At 42.3% G+C, this 17,003-nt stretch overlaps 1 protein-coding gene across 5 annotated transcripts in view; it reads right to left on the bottom strand.

The window, feature by feature from the left end:
• The window catches only part of LRIG2 (leucine rich repeats and immunoglobulin like domains 2), a 62,187-nt gene extending 46,685 nt beyond the window's left edge, over positions 1–15,502 (bottom strand). For 2 of the 5 annotated variants that reach the window (XM_025935102.2, XM_086717864.1), the window contains exon 1: positions 15,032–15,502. In XM_025935102.2, coding sequence (XP_025790887.2) covers positions 15,032–15,270 — 239 coding nt within the window. In that variant the 5' untranslated portion in view covers positions 15,271–15,502. Of the gene's footprint in view, positions 1–11,694; positions 11,872–14,645; positions 15,009–15,031 lie in introns of those variants that run through there. The other 3 variants (XM_086717865.1, XM_086717867.1, XM_086717866.1) reach the window with 3 other exon arrangements.
• Positions 15,503–17,003: the final 1,501 nt, after the last annotated feature.

Genomic DNA, 17,003 nt, shown 5'->3' with positions numbered 1-17,003 from the left:
AGGCTCCCATGATCCCATCTTTGGATACAACCATCTGCTAGAACAGCTTACAGAACTCAAGGAAGCAGGTTTACTGATTTATTATACAATACAGAATGTAGTAAAGAACACAGATTAACAGCCAGATAAAGAGATCCATAGGGTGAGATCCGGAAGGGTCGGTCTGGTGCAGGAGCTTCTGTCCCTGTGGAGCTGAGGTCTGGCACCCTCCCGGCACATAGATATATATGTTCACCACCCTAGAAGCTCTTCAAGCTCATACTTTTAGAATTTTTATGGCATATTCATCGCATGGGTATCACCAATTATTAACTCAACCTCTAGCCCTTCTTCCTTTCTAGGAGAATGGGAGTGGGGCTGAAAGTTCCAAGCTTCTAATCATGGCTTCTTGGTCTTTCTGATGACTGGCCCCCATACTGAAGTTATCCAAGAGCCCACCAAGAGTTGCCTCTCGATCAAAAGATACTCATATCACCCAGGAAATTCCAAGGGATTAACGAGCTCTGTGTCCAGAATCAGGGTCAAAGACCACGTATTAGAACACAAGATGCTCCCAGTGCTCTCATCACTTAGGAAAGGTTTTCAGGAGCTCTGTACCACCAACCAGAGTGAGAGACCAATATATATGTTTTCTATTATTTCACAGCCCACCTTGGTCTCTGGCCACAGACCACCTTACAAGCAAAAAGATATACAACTCAAAAGATTGAGACACATTAGAATCCCATTTAGTCATTAATAATTGCACTAGTCCAGCATCATTATCATATGAAAATGCTTTCCAGGCAAGGCCAGTCTGGCTTGCAAGCTTCCAATCTTGTCAGGTAACAAAAGCAGCAGTGGTGTTAGTTTCACCCTTTCAGGCATCTGGTATAACTGAGCTAAGAGATGATATTGTCTCTCACCCTGAGCCCCTTCTGAGGTGTTAACACTGGATTTTCCTCATTATACAATCCACTGATTCATTCCTTTACTCTCAGATACTACTGCCCCTTCTCTCCATTTATACTCAAACTCTTCTACCTTTGGAAGGGACACGAGGTTCAGCTACTGTGCTGATCTAGATTGCCAAGAGCAATAAGATTCTAGCAGGTACCTCCCCCTCAGTCCACGCATTCAGTTATGAAAGGTTACACAGATGTAGAACCACTGGGCTATTTTTACCACCAAGCAATATAGTGGCATTCACCGTTAACCTCAATTTCGCCAGATGAGGCGAAGGCACAACCCACCCTACCAGGCCCTTAGGAATTCTAACCCAAGTTTAGGAATACAGTTTCTTGCTTAGGAATCATCACTTATTTTCAGAACTTTGTAACACTGGTCCTATGACCAGTGTATCATGCACAAAAGAAAAAAGCTGAGGTGATGTGAGGAAGAAAGGAAAAGTAGAGACATTACACGAGGACACTCCTCTGTCGGTAAGAACTGCATACTCATCCTGGCATCCTTCACCACCCTCTCATCCCTTCAGATCTACCAGAAAAAGAGGACTCGATCCGGTGGTGCCGCTCCATCAGCCCTACCTCGTGTTGAGCGAAAGCACAATCTCAGGAACTTACGTAAGCCATACGTTCAGGTCTTTATCTCCCATTTTAAACAACCAATGTTTTAACTGACCATTCAATTCTCTATTAAAGTAGTACTCTGAAAAGGATCTCTCTCTGCCCATTTGTTGAACATTATGGGTTGTGTATTCCTCGGTCTGAAGAAATCATGGTTAGCCATCCAAACTGTTACAATTATCTTCTGTTCCTGTTCTTTTATAGTATCGTGAGCATTTGCATCTACTGTCAGAGAAGCCAAGCCCAGTCCAGAGTCTGTTCTACTCCTGGGTTACAGCATCAGTCTCATTTTCTGGCTATATTCAAGGCCTTCCCAACAGGGAACCTGCCACCTAGCCATCTAACAGTCTCTATTGTGCTTGCAGGTATAAAGTTCTTACCGGCATTTTGTGCCTCAGAAGGTACAAGGGGATTAGGTCTAGATTCATTTGTCTTTGCATTACTGCATACCCCATATCCACTTATGTCATGGCCCCAGGTGGTCACCTCAAGCTAGCGCACAGGGATATTTGCTTGTTGATTCCAGTCGCCTTACAAACCTGAAAGAGGGTTCTTCTGATGAGCATCAACATGTCCTACTTTTTTTAAATTTTTTTTTTCAACGTTTTTATTTATTTTTGGGACAGAGAGAGACAGAGCATGAACGGGGGAGGGGCAGAGAGAGAGGGAGACACAGAATCGGAAACAGGCTCCAGGCTCTGAGCCATCAGCCCAGAGCCTGACGCGGGGCTCGAACTCACGGACCGCGAGATCGTGACCTGGCTGAAGTCGGACGCTTAACCGACTGCACCACCCAGGCGCCCCATCATGTCCTACTTTAATGCACGCTTCAAATTCCCACAGCGATTTCCAGAAGGCTGTGCCCCATATGGGCAGTCCTTTAAGAGGCCAGGTTTCTATTGTTCTTCTGCCTAGCCATATGACCAAGCCTTTGGCTACTGCCTGTCAGTAAAAACCTAAACATAGGGGCTTTTGCCACTGGTCAATTTTTCCATTACTGCTAAGAAAACAGGATGCAATTCAGCCCACCAAGCTAATTTGTCTTTACCTTTTCCATCAGAGTGGTGGCCTTCCAAACAGGATGGTGTCTGTTCACCTTGGAAATGCCACCCACAAACCAAGCAGCTCTTTGTTGGTCAGTTATAAGCTTATAGGACACTTGCCCAAGTGACAATAAAATCCAGCAGCTCCTCACACAGTTCCACAATCAGTCCTAGGGGGAAAGAGGCTCCCTACTCTTGAGTATCTCCTCCTTGCATTTCCATTTTGTTACAGAACTCTTCTGGGCACTGCCCTACCTACTGAAGTGTTTACCCAACATTATGCAAGACATCATGAGTATTTCAGTTTTCAAGATTATTTTTATGACTTCTAGTCACAGTGGCGGTTTTTTTTTTTAATTTTTTTTTTCAACCTTTATTTATTTTTGGGACAGAGAGAGACAGAGCATGAACGGGGGACGGGCAGAGAGAGAGGGAGACACAGAATCGGAAACAGGCTCCAGGCTCTGAGCCATCAGCCCAGAGCCTGACGCGGGGCTCGAACACACGGACCGCGAGATCGTGACCTGGCTGAAGTCGGACGCTTAACCGACTGCGCCACCCAGGCGCCCCTTCACAGTGGCTGTTTCAATTACTGTCCAATGGTAAGCCAATAATTGCCCTTAAAGTGGGAATTTTCTAGTCCAAAGTCCAGTAAGCCACTGCTGGGAGGCACTCACAGGCTTTTGCCATAAGCCCCAGTCTATGGTACACTACAAAACACTATACACAGAGAATTTGCCCATACCAGCACTTCAACTTCTATTCTACATTGTGTGGCCTTGGGCAATCTTACTGGCTCCCATTTAACATATCCAAATTAATATTGAAGGGTGGATTTACACGACTTGTTTTACAGTAATAGATAGAAGAAACACCTGCCAGGCATATCTCCCTAATACAATCAGGAAAAACCCTGTTCAAACACACCAATCAATTCTCTCACAAACTTTTACCTGACATTCCTACCTATAGTCTCCATTAGGACCTTATTAATGGGTTTTGGTTTTACAATACTAGGAAAAGTGTTTCCCAAGCCAGACATAACCCATTCCCATAAAACATTCAGGTAAAGGAGACACAACTTCTTTACAAAAAGCCTTGTTTAAACTTCCCAACTTCCATAATCCTATCAACCCTTGCATGGTTTTGTTCTCTCAACAGCATCAAGGCTTTATCAATGGGTTTTGGTATTTGGTACCACAGTACAAGAAGTTCCCGTATCAAGGTATCCTGGGAACTTTTCTTCTCCACCTCCTGATCATTTTACTCACTCTTGTGCAAAAGGCGTTGGGTCTCGCCCAGGGGTTAAGCCAAAAGACCCTGACCCTTTGTCAATTTAATCTATCTAACCAATGCCCCAAGCAATTGCTGGTCACGTTACTCACTGTAATCTCTGAATTCAGATTTTTAAATTTCTCCAAACTGGGGAAAACAGAATAGACTTGTTTGGGGCCCTTTAATGTTGGGGGGACCAGAAAGATGTCCCTTTAGGACTTTAGCTAGTGTTGTACTAAAAACTTTGTTTTAACCCCATCAATTGTCTGTTTTATTAATCCCACTTTTTTAAAGATTTAACTAATTTCTACACCCAACATGGGACTCAAACTCACAATCCTGAGATCAAGAATTGCACACTCTTTCTACTGAGCCAGCCAGGCACCCCCATCCCATTTCTTAATAACCATCTAAAGCTTTCCATTCTGATGGATTGAGTCTGTGATTCTTCCCTTTCTTTTTCCTTTGTTTTGCTCCAAATGGTATTTGCTTTATTCACCTTCTTTCTTAAAAACTATTTAAAATTTTCCACCTTGGGGGTGTGTGGATGGCTCAGTCAGTTAAACGTCCAACTCTCAATCTCAGCTCAGGTTTCAATCTCAGGGTCATGAGTTCAAGCCCTGCACTGAGCTCCATGAGGACCATGGGGTCTACTTAACAATAAGATAAAATTTTCCACCTTGCTAAGACCAGTCAGTCCCTCAGCTCTCTCCTTTGCCTTTCCTCGTTCTTTTGTTAATTAACCTAATGCTTTTTTAACATCTATAAAACCTGAGAGGGGAAGCTGAAAGAGCAAATACACAAGGCTTCCTCAAGTGTCCCTAGGTTTTGCAGCAGTTAAGGTGATATGGGGTGTTCATGTAAGAGTTCTCCAGGGCACCTAGGTGATTATCAGTTGAGTTTCTGACTGCTGACTTCAGCTCAGGTCATGATGCCAGGATCGTGGGATATAGGCCCGCACTGGGCTCCACACTGAGCATGAAGCCTGCTTAAGATTCTCTCTCCCTCTGCCCCTCTCACCCACTCACGTGCTTGCTCAAAAAAAAAAAAAAAAAAAAAAAAAGAGAGAGAGACAGAGAGACTTTCCCTTAGCCACAACATTCACTATCAACTGAGTGACAGACATATTCAGCAGATGAATTATCCCAATTACTATAAAGATAATCCCACATAGCTTGTATATGAAACATACCATCTGCTTCATAGGGGATGTTCCACTTGGCATTTACAAGGCAAGGTGGGCAGTCCCCCATTCTCAGGATAAATAAGACATTACACTAGCTTTTATCCTGTCCACCAAGCTGGCTGTTCCCTCGGGAATAACCTCCTTTGTGTCTGGATCACAAATACCTATCTGTGATTGTTCCATAGTGAGCTGTAGATCCTGTCCTGAACCCAAACATGGTCTTCCACACTGCAGCATTTAAAACCAGAAACTACACCTAAGTTAATTACACTCACAATCCACTTTAATAAAGGTTCTTCAGGAAGCTAGTGTTACTGATCCACAAAATAAAAACAACTCCTCATACAATATTCCCTGGTTTCAATAGTTTCCTGGTTTTGCCCTCCCCCTACACCAACAGCCTTCTTGGTGACCAGAGGTCTTAGAGGTACTTTTTGTTGTCTTTGCATAATTTTTCCCCTGGGGGACAGCTTTGAGGCTAGTAACCAAAACTCATACTCGCTGAAATCTGACCTCGGTTTAGCATCAAGGTCTGACCCAGAATTCTAATTTCATTCTAGCTATTACAAATAACCATAACCAAAGGACTAAACATTTCACTTTTTCCTTATTAGCATCTATTTCCTTACACATCCAGTGAGCCAAAGTGCTGGGAAATGGATCTATCTCTAAATTCCATTTGTAACTTTTACTTTGAGTATCTGGGAGCAGCACAACCTCTGCTCCATACCACAGGTGGACACAAAGCCACCTGGGAATCAACGGTTCTACATTCCCCATCCTTTTGCCCTTTCTCTTCCCAAACCAGATTTCCATAAGCCAGGGCCATTCTAGTAAATCTCACTTCTGTGACACCAATGTCTAAGAAGAACTCACTGTGTTAAAAGGCAAAAATATTCAACGAGACACTTGTTAACACCTCGTGAGGAAGACTTTATTCAAGGTGGTGCAGGTTATCTCTTCAGGTAGAGGGACTACTGCAATGACATTTTACAGTGACAGGAGACTGGGCTCAACTCCAAATACTGCATGGGCAAGTGGGAATTTATAGCTAAGGAGCAGGGTAGTCGGCCATTATCAGTGGATGGAAAGTCACTAAGAGGAAAAACAGGGATAAGGTAGGTGCTGGATAAATAGACCTAACTGCTTATTGCTGAAGATAAGCCAGGGAGATGAGACATCACCTGGAGGATGTCAGAAGATAAGGAACCTTATCACGTATCAAGGATAATCAGGTATCAAGGGTGAGGGCTTCTTGCTAAAATGACTTAGCAGGGCTCTTGCTAAAACTGCATTTTACAAGGACATAAACAAATGAGCCCAGAAGGTGGTTCAGGAGTCTAAAATTTGGCCAAGCAAAGAATCTCTGTCCCCTCTCTTGTTCAAGGAAAGAGGCATTCTCTCTTTCCTCTGAACAACAGAAGTCTATTTTTTTATTCAGTAGCCTTTTGTTCATTAAGGAACAAGTGAAGTTTCTGTTGGGACCTGGAATTAGACGGTATCTATCTGCTCAATGATGCTAGTAGTCAGGCATTTAATGAGGGGAGTTTTCTACGAAAACACAGAAAAACAAAAAAATAATAGATTAGAAACCTAGTTTCTGAGTCCAGAGGTTAGCGAGTTGAGATTTTCCCACTTGAGCTCGAAGCAATTTTAAATGGAAGAGTGAGGGTGGCAATAACCATCTGAAGAATTTTCCTAGTTTGCAGTCTGAATGTCTCTGATGATGGCATTTGGTGTTCTGGTGAACCTTTGAATGGTCCGTACAGCAGGAGGCACAGAAGTTGCCCACGTATGATATGCAGTAGTAATTCTTTTTTTTTTTTTTTAAGTTTATTTCAAGGACCCAGCTTCAGCTTGCAGGATTTCAGGAACAGGGCAGTTTTAGTTCTCAGTGATACCAAGTCAGGAGGGTGGGAGAAAAACTGGAAACATTAGTTTGGAAAATTATAGCCAGATACTGCAGGAAACCAGAGTTGAGTATTTGGTAAGGACTTGCAAAATGTGCAAGACAGAACCAACAAGGGGTTTTGCACTGAATCAAAGAAAAAAAAAATTTCTATGGTCAACCTTTTAATTCTTCCTTACCTAAGAATTCTGGTCTCATTAGATTTGTCCTGATTATTTTACATAGGTGCACCAAGAATAGTGACTGACCACGCAGCCTCTTTCTGAGTTTGCTTCGCTGGAACTTTTCATAAGGAAATCTCAGATTAAACATTTAAAAGCCTCTCGAGGTTAGGAAGCCAATCCAGGAAGTAGCCACCAGACTTTATCTTCCCATACCTATAGACAGGAGTAAATTCCTCTTTCCTCGAGGTCCCCAAGATATCTTGAGACTCTTCGGCCTGCAAGGAAGTGACCGTTCTTACTCACCTGTAAGACTGGGCACCCTGTAAGCCAGGTACCAGGCCAGTCTTCCCAAGAGCACTGGCTCCATGAAGACAACCTTAGTCCCTTAAACCAGATTCTATGCATGTAACTCTCAAATATAATATTCCAGTCAAAACCTTGGTAATAAAACCAATGTTTCCAATTATACCCTGTTACAAGAACAAATTCTTATTCACCTTACACAAGTAACTACAGTATCGTGAAAGTAAGAGTATTCACTACAAGTTTCCAAATTCCAGAGGAATAAGGAGAAAAAGTAATTGTTTCATCTTTGTTCACAAAGGTATAATCAGATTGTTGTAAGCTGCAGACAGCTTAAGAGGAAAAAAAGTTCTTTAAATCTGAAAAACATTACGAAGTAGTACTGTTTCAAAGAGTCATAATAACCATCTTCATCAGGTCATTCAGTCCCACGTAATTCTTATTCTGCTTGATCTTGGGTTAGCAGTTTTATGACTCCATCAGCTTCTTCCCTGGTTCTGGAAACTCTCAGTGCAATACATGATCTTAAAATTATTCAACCGATACCATTATGGAGCATTCTTGCCTGTCGCCTATTGGAAGTGCTCTCAGAGAGGAAGGAGAGTAAAACAACAACTTGTCACACAGGATTTTAACATACTAACTGGACACCAACTGTGAACTTCAAACATTCCTGGAATGCCAATATTAGTAACATGGATCCATACACAAATAACCTAAGAAGGTTTGTCATCATTTCTTATTTGACAATGCTTCCCATGTAATCATCTAACATTGCAAATAAACCTAATTAGTTTAAATCTCTCTTTTACAGGGTGAGCAACAAATCCCTTGAAAATTTTCAGAGACCTCTGGAATATCTCAAAGTTAGTTTGAGATCAAAGAAAAGTCCATTTGGGGGGCCTGTGAATGGCTCAGTCGGTTGAGAGTCCGACTTCGGCTCAGGTCATGATCTCACAGTTTCATGAGTTCGAGACCCATATCAGGCTCTCTGCTGTTGGCATGGACCATGCTTCAGATCCTCTTTCTCCCTTTCTCTCCGCCCCTCCCCTGTCTCTCCCCGTCTCTCTCTCTCTCTCTCTCTCTCTCTCTCTCTCTCTCTCTCTCAAAAATAAACAAATATTTTTTTAAATTCCACTTAGAATTTGATTTGGGGAAGTTGTCAAAAATGTCAAATGTTTTGAACACTTTAGATAACAGGTCACTGTGAATAATACTTATTCACTTAAAGTGGTAATTAAAAGATTTCAAAGGCAAATATAGGAAGCTACATAGTTGGAAAAAAATTTTTAGTTTTTGTAATACTGATAAGTCTCAATTTTTTAAAGTAATCAAAAACCTGATAAGCACAAGAAGCACAGAAAATAATTTTAATTGGACTTTAATTGGATTTTTAATTAAAATCTTTGTTTCCTAGGCAAATTACATAATAGGTGAAGGAAAATCTTTTTATAGTTTATTAATAAAAGTAGATCAATAATCCAAGAAAACTTTGACATTCTAGTTTTACATAAGTAATAAATCTATTTTATTTAACCTTAGCAACTTGAGCACACATAAAATTCCTGTTCTGCAAATCTATAACCATTTTTCTAATATCCATTCAGCTTTTGTCCTATATTTTTGCTTCTTTCTTACTGTGGAACAACCAGTCTGCCTTAGAATAAAATTACTTTTTTTCCCTAAACAAAAACACATTCTTCATACCTTGCATACTCTGCATACAAAGTTGTTTTGCTTTATTCTTACAGTTTCTAGTAGTTCTACCTACATGTACTGATCACAAGTTTTAACCATTAATAATCTTTCTTTTACAGAGAAAACTATGAAGTAGACAAGTACGGTCATGTATCAGTATTCTGTAGATTAGAAAATTTATGAATATACAATTTCACAATTGCTACAAGCATGATTCCTCACAATATAATTTTTCAATGTGGCAAGCAACAGGTTTACTAAGAGATCCAAGTATCTTAGTTTCTACACCACATAGAAACAAGATACCAAAAATACAAACCCAAACTTAGGTTCAGTAATGAATGTCTCAACAGTTTATCTTACTTAGAAATGACCTACATTTATTTTAGGCAGATAGTAACACCAAACTAAACTAGCCATCATCTCAAGCTATTTCCCTATTAACTATTTTTATAACATATGCATGGAAGGCAAGCATCACAAAAGTAAAAAACCGAGAAAGATTAAATATACAGTCTGTCCCCCCAACTTTTTTTTTTTTAACTGCAGTGCTTAACATATATCAAGCACTTCATTTTTATTGTATGTTTTATTCTTAGTTTGGAATTATAATTTTATAATCTTAAATACCTAGTAGAGATTACATAAGCTTGACTAGTAAGCTTAGGTAGAAGACAAATTATTTTATGTATTATATTTAATGCTGACAACTCTGAAGACATGCCTGTTTTTACTTTACCAACGATTTTCAAAATAGCTTTATTTACAAAAAAAAATTATCCCAAATCATGTGAACTTAATTCAGGAATACTTAATTTATATAAGTGCCTATTTATCTCTAAGGCAGCTTGAATAGAGCTCCTTTTTAAGGGATTTTATAAAGTAATTTGGTAATACCATCCAAAGGTGTAAAAAATACAACACATCTACAAGATACATACATATATACATGTAAACACACATACATACGGACACAAATAGAGAGCTATTGTTTTCAATCTAAAATTTTAGCCATGCGTTAGTAAAACAGAGTAATACAAATTCACTAGTTTATATAAAATAATTAGTTCTTGCCTTTTCTCCACTATTTTTTTTTTAATTTTTTTGTTTATTTTTGAGAGAGAGAGGGAGAGAGAGTGCACTCATGCGGGAGTGAGGGGCAGAGAGAGAGGGAGACACAGGATCCGAAGCAGGCTCTAGGCTCTGAGCTGTCAGCACAGAGCCTGACGCAGGGCTCGAACTCATAAACCGTGAGATCATGACCTAAGCCATGCTCAGATGCTTAACCAACTGAGCAACTCAGGTGCCCACCACTTTCTATTTTTATACAAATTGTGTTTCTGGAAAATGTCAGGCCATATTAATGTTACTTGTTTACCAATTGTGTAAAGACCACCTTTAACATTCCCTTGCAGGCACCTGGGTGGCTCAGTGAGTTAAACATCCAACTTTGGCTCAGGTCATGACCTCATGTTTGTGAGTTTAAGCCCCTCATCAGGCTCTGCGCTGAAGCTTGGAGCCTGCTTTGGACTTTCTGTCTCTCTCTCTCTCTCTATGCCATACCCCTGCAAGTGCATGCTCTCTCTCAAAAATAAATAAATAAACATTTTAAAAGAAAAAAAAAAAAAAAAAAAGACCTTCCCTTGCACTGATATGTAATTTTATGGAGGCTGTGGACCAAATTTCAAGTGGGTGACCAAGGAAGACGTCTAGCAGCTGTCTGGATATCTCCAAAACCCATCCAACTGGCCAATTTCCAGTCTATTTCCAATTAGTCTTTTTCCTTTTCAGCTCAAGTAGTTGCTTTTGGGGGCCCCTAAGTCCCCTGAGAGTCCCCAGTGGAGGGCAAGGGGCCCAAAATTCAAGTGACTATAAAGACTGAAGTGGAAAAAGTTCTGACGGGGGTAGAGAGGAGGAAGGAATTTGGAAGGGGATCTAAGAAAGGATTCAACGGAACTGGAGGGAAGACTGAAGGTGGTAAAAGGAAGAAGGAGGAGCAACAATGGGAAGGGAGAGCTCTTTGAAAAGCCATTCTGGGGCCCAAAAGAGGCCAATGAAGTTCTGTATTATTCTCAGCAAAAGCATGCCAACAGGAATGGAAGTAGACAGCACTGGCAGAAAACATAGTTAGTAGGGGTTCAAGAAGAGTATTTGAGTCAACTGAGAAGTTCCCACAGAAGAGGCATGATCCAACAAAGAAAATTATGAGGTGTTATAGAGAGCCAGGAAGACAGACTTCCAGTGCAAGGAGTTAAGGAAAAGAAAAAAAAAGAAGAGATTTCCAGCCTAGAGAATCAGAGAATAATCCTCATTCAGGGAAAAAAGAGCCAGGAATAAGAGATTTACAGACTGATAGGCAGCTTTCAAACGAAGAAGCCTAGGACTCTAACCTAGCTTCTTACAAACAACTGTTTGCCTGGTACTCTAACTGAGCCTCTTACAGGGGACAAACATGGGACTTCTAACCCAGTCTCCAGCCTGTGTTTATCTGGGACTCCATCCCATTTTCTAGGGTATACTCAGACTGTTAACAATCAAAATCTGTCCTTACCAGCTTCCACGGACATTTGTCCGGAGCAATGGTTCAGGAGTCGGACTCACCAATGGATCCCCGAACAATCAGTCAGGAGTGAAGATAAAGCTTTCAAAGGTACACACTTAGGGTCCTGGGTGAGAGGTCTGGGGGTCCAATGATGAATCTGATCCTATCCAGTTTGTGGCACCAAAACTGTTAAAAGGAAAAAAATATTCAATGATACTTGTTGAAGCATGGTAAGGAAGACTTTGGGGGATGGTGAGGCTATGAAATTTTGTAGTAGGGGAAGGAGATTGGACTCAACCCTGAACACTGCATGGGCAAGAGGGATCTTATAGCTAAGGTGAAGGGTGGAGTCAATGAATGGAAAACTATTAAGAGGAAACATGAGGGGCTGGGGGGCTCCAACAGGATTCTTGCTGAAGATAGGCCAGGGCAATCAGACATCACCTTTACGATGGTGTAGAAGGAGGAACCCAATTAGGTATCAAGGGGGAGTGCTTCTTGCTAAACTGACTTAGCAAGGTTCTTGCTAAAACCGCATTTTACAAGGATGTGTACATATGGCCTAGGAAAGGTTCAGAAGCCTGATTAAAGCCTCAAGTGAAGAGCTTTTGTCACCTGTTTCTTCCTTTTATTCCACACATAATACTCCTGACACCAGACATGTGGGGGTTTTTTCTCCCACACCAACCAATTCTAGACACCAGCTGCAATTCAGTTGAATTCTGACACTAACCGGAGTTACAGACCTCATGACCTAAGAGCTCAGTCTCATAAGACTGTCCCCCACTTCAGACACCAATCACAAGAAGTGGGTCTCCATGTTACCTACAACTTGTCTGACTTGGTTACAATTGGGAGGTTCCCAAGACCCCCTCACTGATTGAATCACTTGCTAGAACAGTTCACAGAACTTCGGAAAACACTTACTTACGTTTACTGGTTTATTACATAAGACAGGATATGGTAAAGAACACAGATGAACAGCCAGACGAAGAGATACATAAGGTGAGATCTGGAAGGGTCTGGCACAGGAGTTTCTGTCCCTGTAAAGTTGGGGTGTGCCACTCTCTCAGCATGTAGACATGTTCACCATCCTTGGCTCTTCAAAGTCCACACTTTTGGGATTTTACGAAGGCTTAATCATACAGGCACAAGCAATTATTAAGCCCCTCTCCCCTTCCAGGAGAATGGGGACAGGGCTGAAAGTTCCAAGCTTCTAATCATGGCTTGGTCTTTCTGGGGACTGACCCCATCTATCCAGGAACTTACCAAGAATCACCTGATTAAGCCAAAAGACACTCCTATCACCCAGGAAATACCAAGGGATTTAGGAGCCCTGTGTCAGGAATTAGTCAAAGACCTAAGGGTTAGAACAGAAGATGCTTGTAGAGCTCTTGTCATTTAGGAAATTACAAGAGTTTCAGGAACTCTGTACTAGGAACCAGGGACAGATACATGCATATTTCAAAAACCAAGATTAATGGATTTCATCTATAATCTTTTTGATGATGGCCACAAGTTTCAGCATTTGAGTCTGAATCACTTATGTATTTACAGCATTATGTCTACTTTGAACACTCAAAATTACATTAAAAAAAAACCCCATGTGTACCTGGTGGTTTTATAGCTGAAAGCAATTACTGAAGATGTTACATTTCTCGGTTTAAAACAGCACAATGCCATCTTTTAATATTCCAAGAGTTGTTCTGCTAATGTAAGACTTCCATCCAATTATACTTCTACAACAGAATTGCTCTCCAAGGCATTTTACTTCAACTGAAAATGTCAATTTCATTATAGGACATTTAAAATTTGGGGATGTCATTTGGCTTTAGGAAATTTGTCTAGATTACACAGAAATCAAACCCAAACTAATTGTACGTTACATAAAACTATTCCCAATTATTGTTTACCTACCAATGGAGGATCTTAAAAGTAAGCCACATTTTTTTCAATTACAGCTAAATAAACTTGTGTTGGTTTTAAACCTGCACCAGATAATCAGGTAGCTGTTCCAAGAATTTCTTAGAAAGAGGCACTTGCCACATTACAAAAATGTTGTGCTAGGTTCAATTCAGATTATGCTGCTCACCGATATCAATTTTTAAATTTAATCTGGGTCAACAGAACCAGAATTAGCTACAGATGCCACTATCATAAAAACAACAGAAACATCTTATTTTATGACAGATCTATGCTACTACGACACTTGGTTATTTAAGTTACCTTAGTTTTCTCAAAGAATTCCTGAAATAGCTTTCCTTCCTATCTATCTTAACCTATTTGTAAATGTCTAATTACTTTAAACAGCAGCAGAGAGATCTATTTGTATTCTACTTCCAAGGAAAATCCAAATAGTCCCTCATATTTTAATTGCACCTCAAACTATACTTTTTTGTGACACTTCTTTTAGAGAAGACTGTATTAGAAGTCTGTCAATTGATAAATTCGGTGCTCAGTTAGCAGCAGAGAAATAACTGTATGTTAGTGGTTTAAAAACCCCATAATTGCAGCATTTAATACCTACTGTTGCTCCTAATGCCACCAGGCTGACTCAGACTAATGAGCTCTCCAGGTGCCACTGTCTAACACAGGCCTGTCAAGATGAGCACACAGCAGTGGAGTCTCCAGAAGAATTAATCCAATCACTGTACTTGTTTGTCACGCATAAACAAAGAGAACTGATTTTTAGGTTCTTTGCCACAAAGAAATGCACTGAAAACAATTAAAGTAACACATGATTTGGGAAAGAATACTCCTTCCCTTCTTTACAGTGAGTCCTGAATTAGATTTTTAAAACGCTACTTATAAAGGTATTTGCTCAAAGCGTTGGATCTCCTAAGCCATGATGTTTTAATCCTGTTAAGCATCAAAACTATGGCACCAAATGTGCAAATGCGAACTAGGGACAAAAGGACCGTTCTTATGTCATTGGCGATCGTGGTTATCAAATCACGTACCTGGGGAGCATTCAAGTTGAGTTACACACTGGATGATGCAGCCCAAAGTGGGCGAGGATCCCCAACCATCCAGAGTCAAGGTCGGTGCCCAGGTCCAGTGAGCCCTTCACAATATCCCCTTTCCAACTCCTCCCCACTGCAGGAATCACAAACTCCCTGGCCCCAAGAATCTTAATTAACCCTGGTTTTCGTGCTAATTTTCACAACCTTAACTCCAGGGTTTTTAGGCTCCCACCCCACCTCAAAAAAGTTCACAACAGTATAATGGCATTTTTCTTCAGTACTTCAATTCGCAACCGCGACCTTCATCCAACTGTGTCTCCCTCCTGTCCCCTTGGAGAGGGAGCTCCCTTTCCTTTGGATCCCCGCCCGGCAACTCTACTCACAGGCTGGCAGTGTCGGGGGGCAGCGGGCTCGACAGCGCCCTCCAGCTCGGCGCTGGTAGTTTCCTGCGACTGCAGTCCAGCAGAGGGATGCGGCAGGAGCAGGGCGCGGGGCAGAGACCTGCCCGAGCGGCCGGCAGCAAGAGGAAGACAGCCTGGGCGAGGAAGAGGAGCCGGGAAAGTGGTCCGGACCGACAACCCAGCAGCGGCTCCTCCCGGACGCCTTGGGGCGCCGGCGCCATTTTCCCCCCGACCTGGACCCAGCCGAGAAGAACCGCCAGCTAGAAGAGACAGCTTGGCGGAGACGTTTGGTGGCTACGCTGCCACCCCAGGGCCCGGCTGTCGCCTGTACCCTCTAAAGGGAAAAGAGGGGCGGATACGGCGCAGCAGTGGGGGCGGCGGCCGAGGACACACGGCTGAAGCCCTACGGACAACGCTCCTCCGCCCCGCCCCGCGACGCAACGTCTTCACGCACAAGAGCCAACCAATCGGTGCCACACAAAGAGGTCGCGTCGGGGGCGGGACTCCGCGAGGAGGTGGAGCCAGTGACAGGGAGTTTCTTAAGGACGACTTTAAGGTGTCCGTCACTTTGCAGCGCCTCACTGGGGTTCCGCCGCTGGTCCTCCACTGGAGGGCGTAGTGGCTCCTTAAGAGAAACAGCGGCTAAAGCTCTGCGAGTCCCAAGTCCTGATTTGAGGGATATATACTATGGTAATAGAAAAGGATCTTTTTTCTGGACTCCAAGGGGAATGATAGAAGGGCTACCTTCCAACTTGCGAGCACTGAAAGGGCCCTGGAACTTCCACCTGGCATTGGCCTCCAGAGCCCAGCTGGGGCCACCGCTGCCCGCTCCTGCTTGTCTGCAGCTCCTGCAGTCCTGCAAGTGGGCGGCAACTCCTTTTAACTCGAAGCGTGTTATCACTACTGGTTGCTGGACCCCTAAGCTCCCGAAGGCAGAGGCCCTGTTTATTCATCTGTGTACCTCCAGCTTCTGTTTAGCTTGGAGTTTAAGAAATGTTGATGGGACTGCACCTGCAAGGCATGTCTCTAAGGAAGATACTCTTCTGTTTCAGCGAAGCTGTCCTATATCCTCACATTCAGAAAAGCAAGTCTGTGTGTCTATGTGTGCCTCTCTCTCCCTGCCTCTCCCCCACTCGTGCTTGCTCTCTTTCTCTCTCAAAAATAAATAAATGTTAAAAAAAAAAAAAAGGAAAAATTCAACTGAGTAAATTTGAAGGTCTAGTTGGCTTTATACAACATTCATGAACGAGGATGCATCCCACCTAGCAAGTTAAAAAGAGCTCTGAGAAGCTGTACAAAATGGAAGGCTTTGTAGGCAGAAGTTAGCAGAAAAAAGAAGTTTCTAGCAAAAGGTCACCCTCCTTTGGGGGGAGAGTGGGATCTAACAGGCACATTACCTCACTAGTGCTGACCAGGTAATTCCAGACTGACTGATTAAAAGTCACAGTCCTGGGGCGCCTGGGTGGCGCAGTCGGTTAAGCGTCCGACTTCAGCCAGGTCACGATCTCGCGGTCCGTGAGTTCGAGCCCCGCGTCGGGCTCTGGGCTGATGGCTCAGAGCCTGGAGCCTGTTTCCGATTCTGTGTCTCCCTCTCTCTCTGCCCCTCCCCCGTTCATGCTCTGTCTCTCTCTGTCCCAAAAATAAATAAACGTTGAAAAAAAAAAAAATTAAAAGTCACAGTCCTGGGAGAGGTTGAAACTGAAATTAGGCTAGGTATTTAATCTTAGTTTGCTGATATGGGGCTTAGCACAAGTGACTCCATTTTGGATTTGTTATTTCTATTTCAACACCAGTTACCTGGAGACAGAGGCAGGCTGGCATTATTATAGGTTTTCTGACTTTTCGAATTAAAAGACTGAGCAGGTTAAAAAAAAAAAAAGTCAGAATGCCTAGGTCATACTGTTGCCCTAGAAAGTAACTGAAATCAATCTTTCCATGGCAGGTTTGGAGTCAC

The sequence above is a fragment of the Puma concolor genome, chromosome C1 (assembly GCF_028749965.1).
Source record: "Puma concolor isolate L17-30 chromosome C1, mPumCon1.1.hap2, whole genome shotgun sequence".
In the NCBI taxonomy this organism is placed as follows: domain Eukaryota; kingdom Metazoa; phylum Chordata; class Mammalia; order Carnivora; family Felidae; genus Puma; species Puma concolor.
This window is presented reverse-complemented; position numbering and strand designations above follow the sequence as displayed.